Source organism: Schistocerca americana, chromosome X (genome assembly GCF_021461395.2).
Source record: "Schistocerca americana isolate TAMUIC-IGC-003095 chromosome X, iqSchAmer2.1, whole genome shotgun sequence".
Lineage (NCBI taxonomy): Eukaryota > Metazoa > Arthropoda > Insecta > Orthoptera > Acrididae > Schistocerca > Schistocerca americana.
Genome location: NC_060130.1, coordinates 466,673,538 through 466,690,353, shown reverse-complemented (window position 1 = coordinate 466,690,353; position 16,816 = coordinate 466,673,538). Strand labels below are relative to the sequence as shown.

General features: G+C 37.0%; 1 protein-coding gene across 5 annotated transcripts in view; it reads left to right on the top strand.

The window, feature by feature from the left end:
- The window catches only part of LOC124555780 (fibulin-1-like), a 630,166-nt gene extending 617,000 nt beyond the window's left edge, over positions 1 to 13,166 (top strand). For all 5 annotated transcript variants that reach the window (XM_047129834.1, XM_047129832.1, XM_047129833.1 and 2 more), the window contains one exon: positions 12,348 to 13,166. In XM_047129834.1, coding sequence (XP_046985790.1) covers positions 12,348 to 12,750 — 403 coding nt within the window. In that variant the 3' untranslated portion in view covers positions 12,751 to 13,166. The remainder of the gene's footprint in view (positions 1 to 12,347) is intronic.
- The last annotated feature ends 3,650 nt before the right edge of the window (positions 13,167 to 16,816 follow it).

Genomic DNA, 16,816 nt, shown 5'->3' with positions numbered 1-16,816 from the left:
TCCAGCATGCCCTCATACGTTTTCTTCTTTCATCAGCTAAATTTAATGTCTCCTGCCCTCCAGGAAAGTTGTAATGCTCAGATTATTGTCAGAACTAAGAGCTAAGTGAAACCTGAAGCAGAAAGCCCTGAAATATTTTAGTGATGCATTGAATGTATATTGAAAAGACAGATTGGACACCAAAGGAGGGGTAGTGTTTAGTAGAGTCAAATAAAATATTGTGTCTATTGAGGTCAAAACTGAGACTAACTGTGAATTATCTGGACACATGTACCAAACAGGTCTAGGCGAGCTCAGGTTGTTATCAGATGTTTCTAGCAGCCACCCAATTCCATCATGACAGTTCTAAAATTATTCAAAGAGAGTCTATGCCCAGTAGCATGATGGAAAAGACCCACCATGGTTTAATAACAAAATTCAGAAATTGCTGAGGAAGTAGAGACTGTTGCATTCTTGGCAAAAAAAGAATGTGCAAATGATGACAGGCAAAAGTTGATTGAAAATTGTATGTCTGTAGAGACATTGAGGCACAAAGCATAAAAAGATATTGCCAAGAACCCAAGAAAATTCTGGTCCTATGTAAAATTTCTAAGCAAGTCAATGGCTTCTCTCCAATCACTCATTGACTGGTCTAGTACAGCAGTAGAAGATGGCAAAAGGAAAGCCAAAAAATACAATGTTTAAGAAATCATCCATGCAGGAGGCTGTTTGCTGAAGAACCTTTGGTGTATGGAAAGGTGTTATTGTCAAGTGACTGTAGGAAGATACAAAGAATCCACAAATATGAGATGCTCTCTTTCATTGAAAGTGAAATTGAGCCACTGCAACTCACTTCACGTGTTGGGGAACCTGCTGAGTCCTGTGTAAAGAGGAGGCAAACACAAAAGTATAAGGGTCTATTAAACATCAGCAATTAAAACATACAGCAAGTAATGGTACCCCTTAGGAAAATGGCAGGAAGGAACACCACATGCACTCAGTGTGTATGCTGGCGGTCTCGTTCAGTATGTTGAAGAGACTATTCCAGTTAGTGTAAAGAAACTTCTAAAGAAATGGAGACTATTGCATAGTAGTTATAAAACAAAGCATCAGGCTGTAGACAGAGAGATGCTGAATGAAATGTGTTTAGCTGTCATGAGAGAAATGTGTGAAGCTTTCAGTAATTACCATAATAGAAACTGGTATCAGTGACCATGAGGCAGTTGTGGCAACAATGATTATCAAAGTACAAAGGACAACTTAAACAAGTAGAAAGATTTATATGTTCAATAAATGAGATAAAAAGCAGCAATGTCATATCTCAGTGTGGAAATAGAGACTTTTAGCATGGGACAGGAGCACATAGAGGAACTATGTAACTATAATGTAAAAAGATCCCTTGAACAAAAAACCGGGCCCAATAGTTGGAAGAAAGCTCTATCACACTCATCTACAAGACGGGTTGTTGGAGTAATACACAAAACTGCTGTCCAATATCCTTGACATCTATTTGTTGTAGAATCTTAGAACATATTATGAGCTCAAACATAATGAGGTATTTCAAACAGAATGATGCTCTCTATGCCAATGAACATGGATTCCGAAAACACTGATCATGTTAAATTCAACTCTCACTTTTCTCACATGACTTACTGAATGCCATGGAACAAGGCTAGACACAGTACTTCTCAGCCACAAAAAAAGCATTTGACTCAGTACTACATCAAAAGTATGATTGTAGGGGGTATCAAGCAATATTTGTGACTGGATCAAGGGTTTTTTGGTAGAAAGTAGCAAGTTATCTTGGATGGAGAGTCATCAACAGGTGTAGAGCTAACTTCAGATGTGCCCCAGGGTGTTGACACCCTAACTGTTCATGTTGTATATTAATGACCTCGCAAGTAATCTCAGACTTTTTCAGGTCATGCAGTAATCTGTAGTGAAGCACTACATGAAAGAACCTGCATACATATTCAGTCAGATATTGATAAGATTTCAAAGTGGTGCAAAGATTGACAACTTGCATTAAATGTTTAGAAATACATATCTTTTCACTTCACAAAATGAAAAAAATGTAGTATTCTATGACTATCAATGAGTCATCTACATTTACATCTACATCTACATGATTACTCTGCAATTCACATTTAAGTGCTTGGCAGAGGGTTCATCGAACCACAATCGTACTATCTCTCTACCATTCCACTCCTGAACAACGCGCGGGGAAAACGAACACCTAAACCTTTCTGTTCGAGCTCTGATTTCTCTTAGTTTATTTTGATGATTGTTTCTACCTATGTAGGTTGGGCTCAACAAAATATTTTTGCATTCGGAAGAGAAAGTTGGTGACAAAATTTCGTAAATAGATCTCGCCGCGACGAAAAACGTCTTTGCTTTAATGACTTCCATCCCAACTCACGTATCATATCTGCCACACTCTCTCCCCTATTACATGATAATACAAAATGAGCTGCCCTTTTTTGCACCCTTTCGATGTCCTCCGTCAATCCCACCTGGTAAGGATCCCACACCACGCAGCAATATTCTAACAGAGGACGGACGAGTGTAGTGTAAGCTGTCTCTTTAGTGGACTTGTTGCATCTTCTAAGTGCCCTGCCAATGAAACGCAACCTTTGGCTCACCTTCCCCACAGTATTTTCTATGTGGTCTTTCCAACTGAAGTTGTTCATAGTTTTAACACCCAGGTACTTAGTTGAATTGACAGCTTTGAGAACTGTACTATTTATCGAATAATCAAATTTCAATGGATTTCTTTTGGAACTCATGTGGATCACCTCATACTTTTCATTATTCAGGGTCAACTGCCACCTGCCACACCATACAGCAATCTTTTCTAAATCGCTTTGCAACTGATACTGGTCTTCGGATGACCTTACTAGACGGTAAATTACAGCATCATCTGCGAACAACCTAACAGAACTGCTCAGATTGTCACCCAGGTCATTTATATAGATCAGGAACAGCAGAGGTCGCAGGACGCTTCCCTGGGGAACACCTGATATCACTTCAGTTTTACTCGATGATTTGCCGTCTATTACTACGAACTGCGACATTCCTGACAGGAAATCACGAATCCAGTCGCACAACTGAGACGATACCCCATAGGCCTGCAGCTTGATTAGAAGTTGCTTGTGAGGAACAGTGTCAAAAGCTTTCCAGAAATCTAGAAATACGGAATCAACTTGAGATCCTCTGTCGATAGTGGCCCTTACTTCATGCGAATAAAGAGCTAGCTGCGTTGCACAAGAATGATGTTTTCAGAAACCATGCTGATTACGTATCAATAGATCGTTCCCTTCGAGGTGATTCATAATGTTTGAATACAGTATATGCTCCAAAACCCTACTGCAAACCGACGTCAATGATATAGGTCTGTAGTTCGATGGATTACTCCTACTACCCTTCTTAAACACTGGTGCGACCTGTGCAATTTTCCAGTCTGTAGGTACAGATATATCGGTGAGCGAGCGGTTGTATATGATTGCTAAGTAGGGAGCTATTGTATCAGCGTAATCTGAAAGGAACCTAATCGGTATACAATCTGGACCTGGAGACTTGCCCGTATCAAGCGATTTGAGTTACTTCGCAACCCCTAAGGTATCTACTTCTAAAATACTCATGCTAGCAGCTGTTCGTGTTTCAAATTCTGGAATATTCCATTCGTCTTCCCTGGTGAAGGAATTTCGGAAAACTGCGTTCAATAACTCCGCTCTAGCGGCGCAGTCGTCGGTAACAGTACCATCGGCACTGCGCAGTGAAGGTATTGACTGTGTCTTGCCGCTTGTGTACTTTACATACAACCAGAATTTCTTCAGATTTTCTACCAAATTTCGAGACAATGTTTCGTTGTGGAACCTATTAAAGGCATCTCGCATTGAAGTCTGTGCCAAATTTCGCGCGTCTGTAAATTTTAGCCAATCTTCGGGATTTCGCGTTCTTATGAACTTTGCATGCTTTTTCCGTTGCCTCTGCAACAGCGTTCAGACCTGTTTTGTGTACCATGGGGGATCAGTTCCATCTCTTACCAGTTTATGAGGTATGAACCTCTCAATTGCTGTTGTGACTATATCTTTGAATTCAAGCCACATCTCGCCTACATTTGCATAGTCAGTTCGGAAGGAATGGAGATTGTCTCTTAGGAAGGCTTCTAGTGACACTTTATCTGCTTTTTTAAATAAAATTATTTTGCGTTTGTTTCTGGTGGATTTGGAAGAAACGGTATTGAGCCTAGCTACAACGACCTTGTGATCACTAATCCCTGTATCAGTCATGATGCTCTCTGTTAGCTCTGGATTGTTTGTGGCTAAGAGGTCAAGTGTGTTTTCACAATCATTTACAATTCACGTGGGTTCGTGGACTAACTGCTCGAAATAATTTTCAGAGAAAGCATTTAGGACAATCTCGGAAGATGTTTTCTGCCTACCACCGGTTTTGAACAAGTATTTTTTCCAACATATCGAGGGAAGGAATCACAGTTGAAATTGGTTAACTGATACAAATATGTGGGTGTAACTCTGATATGAAATACAATGAGCAAATATGCTCAGTCTTGGGTAAAACAAATGGTAGACTTCGGTTTATTTGTTGAATACTGGTGAAATGCAGTCAGTCTAAAATGGAGACTGCTGACAAATTACTCATGTCTGAATTCTAGAATACTGTTCAAGTGTGTAGGACCCACACTTAATAGGTCTAACAGGAGGTATTTAATGAATACAGAGAAGGGCAGCATGAATGGTCCACATTTGTTTGTTCCATGGGAGAGTGCCACAGAGAAGCTGAAGAAACTGAACTGGCCGACTCTTGAAGATAGACGTAAACTACCCTGAGAAACCTACTTACAAAGTTTCAAGAACTGACTTTAAAGTATGACTCTAGGAATGTACTACAACCCCCTTTGATTAATAACAGCATGCATGGAGGCATTTAAACAATCATTCTTCCCAAACTCCATATATTAATGGAGTGGAGAAAAAAAACCTAATAACTGGTACGAAGGAACGTATCTGCTCTCATGCACTTCACAGTAGTTTGCAGAGCATAGATGTAGATCAGTGGTGTACTGCTTGACACAGTCATGTCAAATTAAATATCTAGGTGTAATTAATGATACAAAATGGTACAAGCACATAAGGATTGTACAAGGTAAGGTGAAAAGTCAACTTCAGATCATTGAGAGAATTTTAGTAAAGTGTGGTTTGTCTGTAAAGGATACCCTGTATAGAACACTAGTGTGACCCATTCTTGAGTACTGCTTGAGTCTTTGGGATCCCCAGCAGGTGTGATTAAAAGAAAACATTGAAGCAATTTAAAGGCAAGCTGCTAGATTTGTTGCCAGTAGGTTCGTTCAACACATGAGTAGTACAGAAATGCTTCATGAACTCAAGTAGGAATCCCTGGTGGGTAGATTATGTGCTTTTCATGGATCACTATTGAGAAAATTTATAGAACCAGCATTTGAAGCCAACTGCAGAATAACTGTACTATCACCAATGTACATTTCGCATAGGGGGTATAACGATGAGAGAAATTAGGGATCGTATGGAGGCATATAGACATACTTCGTTCCCTTACTCTATGTGTGAATGGAACAGGAAAACAAATGACTAGTACTGGTACAAGGTATCCTCTGCTATGCACCTAATGGTAGCTTGTGCAGTATGTATGTAGATGTAGATTAATTATTCAAAGGTTTCAATGGAACCTTGTCTTTTCATCACATTGTTCCTGTACTACCTTCACTATGTCATCTCTCATACTTACTCGTTCACCTTCTGTTGCATTGTTTTAACCTGTTTCACTTACTGTTGCCCAATGCTTGATTTAAAATTTCTAAAAACATGTTTTTCCTTTCAATTTATCCACATCCCATCTCTTCAGTATCCTGTATGTCTTCAGTTTTAAACTGAAGTTCATAACCAGTAAATTATGCTCAGAATTTTCCTGTAAACATTTAGCAGTTTTTAATTTGTTTCAGAATCCAAGTCTTACCATTTTATAACCTATCTGAAACTATTCAGTGTCTCCAGGAGTCCTTCATGTATACAGTCTTCTTTCATGTTTCTCAAACCAAATGTTATCAATGATTAAATTTGCTGTGTGCAAAATTTTACCAGGCAGCTCCTCCTTCATATCTTCCTTCCAAGTACATGTTCCTGTTTTTGTTACACTCCCTTCCCACAATCAAATTCCAGTTCCTTACTAAAATTATATATACTGGTGTGCAAAACTGGTGTGAAAGTAACTTTCGCATGGTGTGTAACTGCCAAGTAACATGATCAGTTAAACTTCAACCGTGGATAGAAAGAACTGCTACAGTATAGAACAGAAGGTAATTGAAAGAGATGCACCATGAGACAAATAGAAATGACACTTTTATTCCCACACATTGCAAAAGGCGGGACCTGGTTCTTAATAGGGTCCATGATCACCACAGACAGCAATGCCTGCTCTGCAACATGTTCCCATGCTGGCCACAAAACTGGCAAGGAGTTCTTGTGTTAGGGCATTCCATTCCTCCATCGGCACAGTTGACAACTGCTGGATGGTCATTAGTGCATGTGGACATGCTGCAATACATGTCCCCAATGCATCCCACACATGTTTGATGGTATTTAAGGCTTTCCATTCTCTGAATATCCTCTCATTCAAAGAGCTTCACCTGTGCTTTTCGATGCTGTCACACATTATCATCCATAAAAAAGAAGTAAGGATGGAATGCACCTCTGACGCACATGGGTAAGGAGTACAATGTTACACTAAATGTTGCCAGTGAGTGTATCATGTTCAAAGTTCGGAGATCAGTGCACTCATTCAACTATGCTTCCACACACAATAAGACCTAGACCACCAAAATGACCATGTTCGACAATGTCCCTGGGTGCACTCTGTGTTCCCACCTCTCGCAGTATGAGGGTACATCCAGAATCACTACTCAGGTTGAATCTCCTTTCATCTGCTCTCATCACGTTTGGTGCCTTCAATGTGTGTATGTCACAAGAACACAACATTCTGGTCATCAGACAAAGAGACCACCCTCATGCACTCTCCATGCCACTGTGGAGCATGAGATTGTATGCTTTGCAGTTCTGTTAAATGTATTGCACCCATTGTTTGATGTGCCTGTTGCAGAAGGTGCCATTCATCTGCTTGCTGTAGTTCATCATGATCGGCCAGCTCCTCTTTTTCAGGCAGCAGTGTCTGTGGTTGAGAATGTTCCCCATGCATGTGAAACAATGCTGTGAGCAAAACCAAACCCTTCTGCTACACTCGTCAGACTTACCCATCTTCCAGTTTCTCAGTTATCCTTGCCCGTATGAAGTCATCGATACGTTGTCTCCAGGCGATGCTGTAATGAAGAACAACACCGCAGTGCACTGTAACTGTTCACTGATTGAGACACACTGTATTTTCCTGTTCCTTCAACTGGCTCACTTTCGTGCAGACCTCACGCCATGTGATGTCCAACTTCCTGAGCATAAATGGAAGACCTCTGGAAACATGCTCCCACACTGTCATTCATTTCCACTGAGTTGTTAATATATTATGTTACTTTATCTATCTCATCCTTAAGTTTTACCATGAAGTGTATTTTCTTCTCCCTTAGCTATCTGATTAATTTCTTTTATCTCATCCTACATGTTTTCAATCTTCTTATAATCTGCAGATCTAGTCAGCATACACACCTGTTCTGCTGTGAAGGGTTGGGCTTTGTATCCATCTCATCTGTGATAATCTTTTCCCTCTGCTTTTTGTAGTATTTCATTCCCACTCCTTTTTGTTGTCTATTATCAGACCTTCTCCTGCATTATTCATACTTTATTATGTGTTGACATCCCTATAATCATCTGACCATAAATCCTGTTCGTCCAGACACCATACTTTATTGATTTTCTCAGTACCAAATTTCATTCTATTGATTTCTTTTCTCAGGTTCTCTAACCCACCCGTACAATTAAGGAATCTAACATTACATACCCTGATTTGTAGAAAGCCATTCTTCCGATGGTTACATCGTCCTGAGTAGTCGATGCTGGAGCGAGCTGCATGTCCTCAGACAATACAATGGATGTAGTATATCCTTTCATATTTAAGTAAATTAATTCATCAGAAATTAATTTAAATTTGTATTTAGTTTACCTCTTCTGATAGCAACCTATTATTTCAGTGCCACTTCCTCCTAAATCATTTAGTTACTTTTATTGAAGCCCTTCCCTCTACCAATTCTTGATCACTGCTTAAGAAAAATACAACCTCTTAGGGCAGTACGTATTATTTTGCATTGTCAGCAACTATTCCTGTCATTGACCAGTCTGCTCCTTTCAATTAGTCTGTCATTTGCTGAAACCTGCAGATGGCCATGGTAGGCAGCCTGGTTTACTGTGACTATGATCACCCTTAGGAAAGGCATGCCATGTGAAACAAGTCAATCATGGTGCCCTAGAAAAGCCAGTTGAGGTACCCAATGGTAGGATGTAAGCAATGAGTTGACATTACACTGTAAAGTCTGGGAATTCAGTCACAGGCATATAGCTCTTCATGACAAACATGCCCCTCAACACACAGTCAAAATAAAGAGAGCAAAGAGAGCTCCTGCTACACAACAGGCTGTGGAACTGTCAGATGATGAGTAGGTGAGACTGTATTAACAGAAGATTCAATAAAATTCAGTACTTGAGCTTTATGAAGTAGGCAGAAAAGTCAGGAACAAAGTGAAGCAAAATGTGTACAATGCCAAAAGCATTTATGCTTGTTCTGTTGTATGCAACAAGTGAAATCCTGTGCACCTTCAGCATAAAAAAGCAAAGTCTGATTTTTTAATCTTCCGCAGATGAAGTTGATTTTTTCTCTGCACTAGTCAGCACTCAAATATCAATAAATTTTCAACCACATAGTAGTACTTTGATAACATTTGCACTTTCTGTACAACATGTTTCTAGACATGCAGTATAGAAAGCAGTTGTCATGAGAATCTCTTATAAGGCCCTAGGTATTGATGGAGTGAGTATAAGAATCATCAAAACTTCACCAAAATTATTATTCTGCTTCTAACATACATATTCAGTTCTCTCTTATTAGTGGTACTTAACCTACTGAATGGAAACAATGCTTAATTAGACCAACATCCGAGGAATGATAATCCTAAAACACCAGGTAACTGTTGGCCAATCAGCATATTATCTACAATATCTAATGCCTTGGAGTATGTTGTTCATGAACGGCTGATGGACTGCCTTAAAATTTACAACATCCTTGATAAATATTAATGAGGCTTCTGGAAATATCATATCACAGCAACTGCATTAATCAAATTGACAGATGACTTAAAATATGCCATGGACTGACTTGAAGTGATAGTTTTAACACTGCTTGATGTCATCAAGGTTTTTGATATGTTTTACTTTGCTCTATTACTTATGAAAATAAAAACAGATGATTTTCTCAAACAGTTCAGTACTGTAGTTTGACAGCTAACTTAAAAGCAAATATCAACAAGTTGTCTGTGGGTTGGAGAAGTCTTCAAGCAGGAATTTGCATAGAGGAGTCTCATAAGGTTCAGTTTTTAGTCCACTGTTTCTCTCACTGTATATAAATGATATTTCTTCTGTGGCATATTCTTATAACTATCACTTACATGCTGATGATACACAGTTCTATGAAAGCAGCAACAATTTGAACGTTCTGCTGCTGTACCAGATAAGAACCTTTGATCAGTATCTTGATGGACATAAAACTTTTGTCTTAAACTAAACCCAAATAAGTCACACTGGAAGTTAACTAGTAAATGTTTTCATGAAACAGTTCTTTTATGAAACTTTCTGGTAGATTAAGTGGTGGTATTTGAACACGAAACCTTTGCCTTTAATGAATGAGGGATCCAGTCAGTATTCATGACCAACCTGCATAGCTTTACCTCCCCCAATAATTTGCCAGGTAAAGCCAAAGGTTCTGGATTCAAGCCCTGTCTGGCACACAGTTTCAATGTGCCAGGAAGTTTGAAATACGTGTGCACTCCACTGCAGAGTGAAAATTCATTCTTGTCTCTTTTGTGCTTTTTTGTGTATTCACTTTGCTTAGAAAAAAGATAAAGAGTTCATGTTAATATTTGATGCTAACTGGAAAGAAAAAAATGTTATACCATGCAGGAAATCTAGTTGGAGCACAAAATACAATATGTCCTGCACCCTGCCTCTGACTATGTATAGCACTAAATACATCTACTTCTTAGTTCCAACCATATGAGTCTTGAGCATAGTTCCCAATAACCTATGTTTGATCCAAAATCACACTGTATTCAAGAGGATTAATGCTTATCACGTTATCATCAGTATGGTTTCCCTCTCATCTATCCCTCTAACAGCAAACTAATATACCTCCCAAGTTGTAAACAGCATTCATGCTATCCTCCTGGCTTTCTATTTCTGTTTTCTTTCTTTCATTTAATCTGCTAAATTTACCCTATTACTTCTTAATCTCCTCCTGACAATTCACCTTCTCCATTTATACCTTCTGCACTGCTGCCATGCACTTCATATAAAAAATGAATGTAATTGGGGCAGTATTTATGACAATGTTAATAAGACTAACAACAGTGAAATGCCATATATTCATTACTATACTTATTATTATTATTTCTTTCTTGTCTCAGACGTTATGTCTGGTTAAAAATGGAAGGTGACGCGGACCTTGATCAAGTGTGACTTCCTTTTAACTGTACGGTATATGTTACATTGTATTTAGGAACTTTCGGGTAATTGAACAAGTGTCAATAATTACAGATTTCTGTAGTTGTATATATAACTTTGGATGTAGCTGTATTGCATTGATGTACTGGTGGATATTGTGTGGTATGACTCCTGTAGTTGATAGTATAATTGGTATAATGTCAACTTTATCCTGATGCCACATGTCCTTGACTTCCTGAGCCAGTTGGATGTATTTTTCAATTTTTTCTCCTGTTTTCTTTTGTATATTTGTTGTATTGGGTATGGATATTTCGATTAGTTGTGTTAATTTCTTCTTTTTATTGGTAAGTATGATGTCAGGTTTGTTATGTGGTGTTGTTTTATCTGTTATAATGGTTCTGTTCCAGTATAATTTGTATTCATCATTCTCCAGTACATTTTGTGGTGCATACTTGTATGTGGGAACGTGTTGCTTTATAAGTTTATGTTGTAAGGCAAGCTGTTGATGTATTATTTTTGCTACATTGTCATGTCTTCTGGGGTATTCTGTATTTGCTAGTATTGTACATCCACTTGTGATGTGATCTACTGTTTCTATTTGTTGTTTGCAAAGTCTGCATTTATCTGTTGTGGTATTGGGATCTTTAATAATATGCTTGCTGCAACATCTGGTGTTTATTGTTTGATCCTGTATTGCAATCATGAATCCTTCCGTCTCACTGGATATATATTGCCTTTTCTTAGCCATGTGTTGGATGCGTCTTGATCGATGTGTGGCTGTGTTAGATGATACGGGTGCTTGCCATGTAGTGTTTTCTTTTTCCTATTTACTTTCTTCATATCTGTTGATGTTATGTGATCTAAAGTGTTGTAGAAGTGGTTATGAAATTGCAGTGGTGTAGCCAATGCATTTATATGAGTGATTGCTTTGTGTATTTTGCTAGTTTCTGCTCATTCTATAAAGAAGTTTCTTAAATTGTCTACCTGTCCATAATGTAGGTTTTTTATGTCGGTAAATCCCCTTCCTCCTTCCTTTCTGCTTAATGTGAATCTTTCAGTTGCTGAATGTATGTGATGTATTCTATATTTGTGGCATTGTGATCGTGTAAGTGTATTGAGTGCTTCTAGGTCTGTGTTACTCCATTTCACTACTCCAAATGAGTAGGTCAATATTATTATTATTATTATCATGTATAGCATATGTATTATGCGTACTGTAATGTTAACTGATGAAGGAGATGTGGTTAGGTGTAAGAGAGAGCCTGAAGACCGTAAACATTACAAGTGAAATAAATGCATAAAAATTAATAACCCAATCATTTTTAAAATATACAGTTCACACTTCTGCATGACACCATTATTAAATTGGCTTAGCTTTGTGATATTTTACTGTACCTCTGTATGACCAGAGACAAATTTAGTGTTCAAACATTTGAAGAACCCATTACGATAAAATGAATTTTTTAAATACTTCTTAAAGGCACGACAAAAATAGTGTAAAACTGAAAATATTGTTAGTTAATGAAATATGTTAGGAATTGGGAAGTTCATATGTATGAAGCACAAAAATTGAATATATTTTTTGTCAATACTAGAAGTTCTTTATTTATAATCAATGAAAACTATGTTGATATTATATGAAAACTTTTTTTTGTTTTACAGCCGATGCAAGCGATCCCAATTTCTGTGTCATGAATCCGATATAGAATGCATTCGCTTGCCAATGACATACTCTTTCAACTTCATAACATTTGTATCAAACATTCCAATACCACAAGGGCATCTAGATTTATTTACAATGCGAGGAATATATTCTACTGCGACAGTCAGTTTTAAAATGGAACTACTAGATGCAAGAGCACCTGAAGGAATTCCAAAAGCTACAAAGGATTACTTCCGTCTACGGCGAACTGCAGTTAACCAAGCTGTAATCTCCTTGATACGCTCAGTGGCAGGTCCTCAAGAAATTGAACTCCAACTTACAATGGAGCTGTATCACAATGGACTCTTCTCTGCATCTGCAGTTGCAAGGTTATTTATAGTAGTTTCTCAGTATGAATTTTAATTTTAGCACTGTGAACTTGACAAATATTTGCTGCGACTAGTGCTACCTTCATTTGAATTACATTGGGCAATTATTTTATCAATTGTGAAAGGTGTAGTACTATAAAAACTTTAAATTTTACGTGAATAACATGGCTTGAATCACAAATGTACTCTACTCTGAATAATAAAAAAATAGTTTGGAAGAAGATGACTTAGAACCAGGTGGAGAGATTAGTATTCAAGTGTTGTATGAGTAACTAAGTATTTAAATTTATTTCTGTAAAGATCATCACTTCATGATTTTATTACATTGGTGTAAATAACAATAATTTGTATAGCAACATTTTCATAAGAATTTCCTCAATGTGAACATCTGTAATTTTAATTATACACTGTAAAAATTAAACAAGAAAAAAAGAAAAAACGAATACTGTATTGAGTGGTATATTGTTTTTCTCGGTTTTTGCTGTTTTCCACTAACATTTTCATGCTGGCACTATAATAATAATAATATTAATTATTATTATTATTATTTCTATTTTCTCAGACCTTAGGTCTGGTTAAAAATGGAAAGTGACGTGGACCTTCATCAAGCATGGCTTCCTTTTAACTGTACGGTATATGTTACATTGTGTTTAGGAACTTTCGGGTAATTGAACATGAATCAATAATTACGGATTTCTGTAGTTGTATATATAAGTTTGGATGTAGCTGTATTGCGTTGATGTACTGGTGGATATTGTGTGGTATGACTCCTGTAGTTGATAGTATAATCGGTATAATGTCAACTTTATCCTGATGCCACATGTCCTTGACTTCCTGAGCCAGTTGGATGTATTTTTCAATTTTTTCTCCTGTTTTCTTTTGTATATTTGTTGTATTGGGTATGGATATTTCGATTAGTTGTGTTAATTTCTTCTTTTTATTGGTGAGTATGATGTCAGGTTTGTTATGTGGTGTTGTTTTATCTGTTATAATGGTTCTGTTCCAGTATAATTTGTATTCATCATTCTCCAGTACATTTTGTGGTGCATACTTGTATGTGGGAACGTGTTGCTTTATAAGTTTATGTTGTAAGGCAAGCTGTTGATGTATTATTTTTGCTACATTGTCATGTCTTCTGGGGTATTCTGTATTTGCTAGTATTGTACATCCACTGGTGATGTGATCTACTGTTTCTGTTTGTTGTTTGCAAAGTCTGCATTTATCTGTTGTGGTATTGGGATCTTTAATAATATGCTTGCTGCAACATCTGGTGTTTATTGTTTGATCCTGTATTGCAATCATGAATCCTTCCGTCTCACTGGATATATATTGCCTTTTCTTAGCCATGTGTTGGATGCGTCTTGATCGATGTGTGGCTGTGTTAGATGATACGGGTGCTTGCCATGTAGTGTTTTCTTTTTCCTATTTACTTTCTTCATATCTGTTGATGTTATGTGATCTAAAGGGTTGTAGAAGTGGTTATGAAATTGCAGTGGTGTAGCCGATGTATTTATATGAGTGATTGCTCTGTGTATTTTGCTAGTTTCTGCTCATTCTATAAAGAAGTTTCTTAAATTGTCTACCTGTCCATAATGTAGGTTTTTTATGTCGATAAATCCCCTTCCTCCTTCCTTTCTGCTTAATGTGAATCTTTCTGTTGCTGAATGTATGTGATGTATGCTATATTTGTGGCATTGTGATCGTGTAAGTGTATTGAGTGCTTCTAGGTCTGTGTTACTCCATTTCACTACTCCAAATGAGTAGGTCAATATTGGTATAGCATAAGTATTTATAGCTTTTGTCTTCTTTCTTGCTGTCAATTCTGTTTTCAGTATTTTTGTTAGTCTTTGTCTATATTTTTCTTTTAGTTCTTCTTTAATATTTGTATTATCTATTCCTATTTTTTGTCTGTATCCTAGATATTTATAGGCATCTGTTTTTTCCATCGCTTCTATGCAGTCGCTGTGGTTATCCAATATGTAATCTTCTTGTTTAGTGTGTTCTCCCTTGACTATGCTATTTTTCTTACATTTGTCTGTTCCAAAAGCCATATTTATATCATTGCTGAATACTTCTGTTATCTTTAGTAATTGGTTGAGTTGTTGATTTGTTGCTGCCAGTAGTTTTAGATCATCCATGTATAGCAAATGTGTGATTTTGTGTGGGTATGTTCCAGTAATATTGTATCCATAATTTGTATTATTTAGCATGTTGGATAGTGGGTTCAGAGCAAGGCAGAACCAGAAAGGACTTAATGAGTCTCCTTGGTATGTTCCACGCTTAATCTGTATTGGCTGTGATGTGATATTATTTGAATTTGTTTGGATATTAAGTGTGGTTTTCCAATTTTTCATTACTATGTTTAGTAACTGTATCAATTTAGGATCTGCTTGGTATATTTCCAATATTTGTAGTAACCATGAGTGGGGTACACTATCAAATGCTTTTTGGTAATCAATGTATGCATAGTGTAGCGATCTTTGTTTAGTTTTAGCTTGATATGTCACCTCTGCATCTATTATCAGTTGCTCTTTACATCCTCGTGCTCCTTTGCAACAACCTTTTTGTTCTTCATTTATAATTTTGTTCTGTGTTGTATGTGTCATTAATTTCTGTGTAATGACTGAAGTTAATGTTTTGTACATTGTTGGTAGGCATGTTATGGGGCGATATTTACCTGGGTTTGCTGTGTCTGCTTGATCTTTAGGTTTCAGATAAGTTATTCCATGTGTAAGTGTATCAGGGAATGTGTATGGGTCTGCAATGTAACTGTTAAATAATTTAGTTAGATGTGAATGTGTTGAGGTGAATTTCTTTAGCCAGAAATTTGCTATTTTATCTTTTCCAGGGGCTTTCCAATTGTGAGTAGAATTAATTGCTTGGGTGACTTCATGTTGCAAAATTATCACTTCAGGCATTTGTGGTATCACCTTGTATGTATCTGTTTCTGCTTGTATCCACCGTGCATGCCTGTTATGTTGTACCGGGTTTGACCATATGTTGCTCTAGAAGTGTGTGTTATCTATTGTCTGGTAAAATTTCTTTTGGTTTGTGTTGAATGTTTGGTTTTGTTTCCTTCTATTTTCACTTTTTTTGTATCTTCTAAGTCATTTGGCCAATGCTTGTAATTTCTGCTTCTTTTCATCTAATTGCTCTATCGCTTCTTGTTGTGAGATTTTACCTAACCTTTTTCGTTTTTTTTCTGACATTTCATTTCTTATAAATTGTGTTAGCTGTCCGATGTCTTTTCTCAGTTTTTCTATTCTGATCTGTAGCCTGTGTTGCCATGCTGGTTTTGTGGGTTTCTTCTGTGTGTTGGTTGGTTCTGATCTCTGCCTAGTGTGTATATTTAGTGTAGTTCCATAGTTGTGTTTTCATTTATTTTGTTGTGTATGATTGTGTTGATAGTTTTTATTGTTGTTTCGACTTGTGGGTTATTTGGCGGTCTATGCAAGAATGGTCTAATGTCTGTATTTGTGTCTTTGTATTCTATATATGTCAGCTGAAATTTTTCTTCTATATCTAACATGTGTGTCACTTCATGTTCTATTTGTGCTTGTTCTGGTGGCTGTCTTAAGATTTCATTTTCCTCTGACTGTTTAATTGATGCGTGTTGTTCTTTGTTTGTTTGCTCTGGGATGTTTGAGTCCATTACTGTATTTTCTTCTTCTTCTGATTGCACATTATTTTGTTCCAGTATTTGTTGTACTTGTTGTTTGATGTTTTCTAATTCTGACTGGGGTATCCTGTTATTTTTGATTATTACACGGATCTGATCAGCTAGTCGTTGTTCTGTTAAAAAAATTTTAATTCTGGGTATCTGGTAATAAATGTTGTGTATACTTGTGATCTTTATCCAGTTGTGTTGGTTCCTAGGTTTGTTGCTTGGTAATAACAGAACATGATTATTATTATTATTATTATTATTATTATTATTATTATTATTATTATTATGGACATGTGATTTGACTGGAATAACCCAGTAATTACCTCACCTTATAATTTGTGCATTGCATTTTTTCTCCCATTGTTCTATTTATTAATGATACAGTTCATATTTTTCCTTTTGTCAGGGTTTTGTTACTGATCTCAGTAGCAGT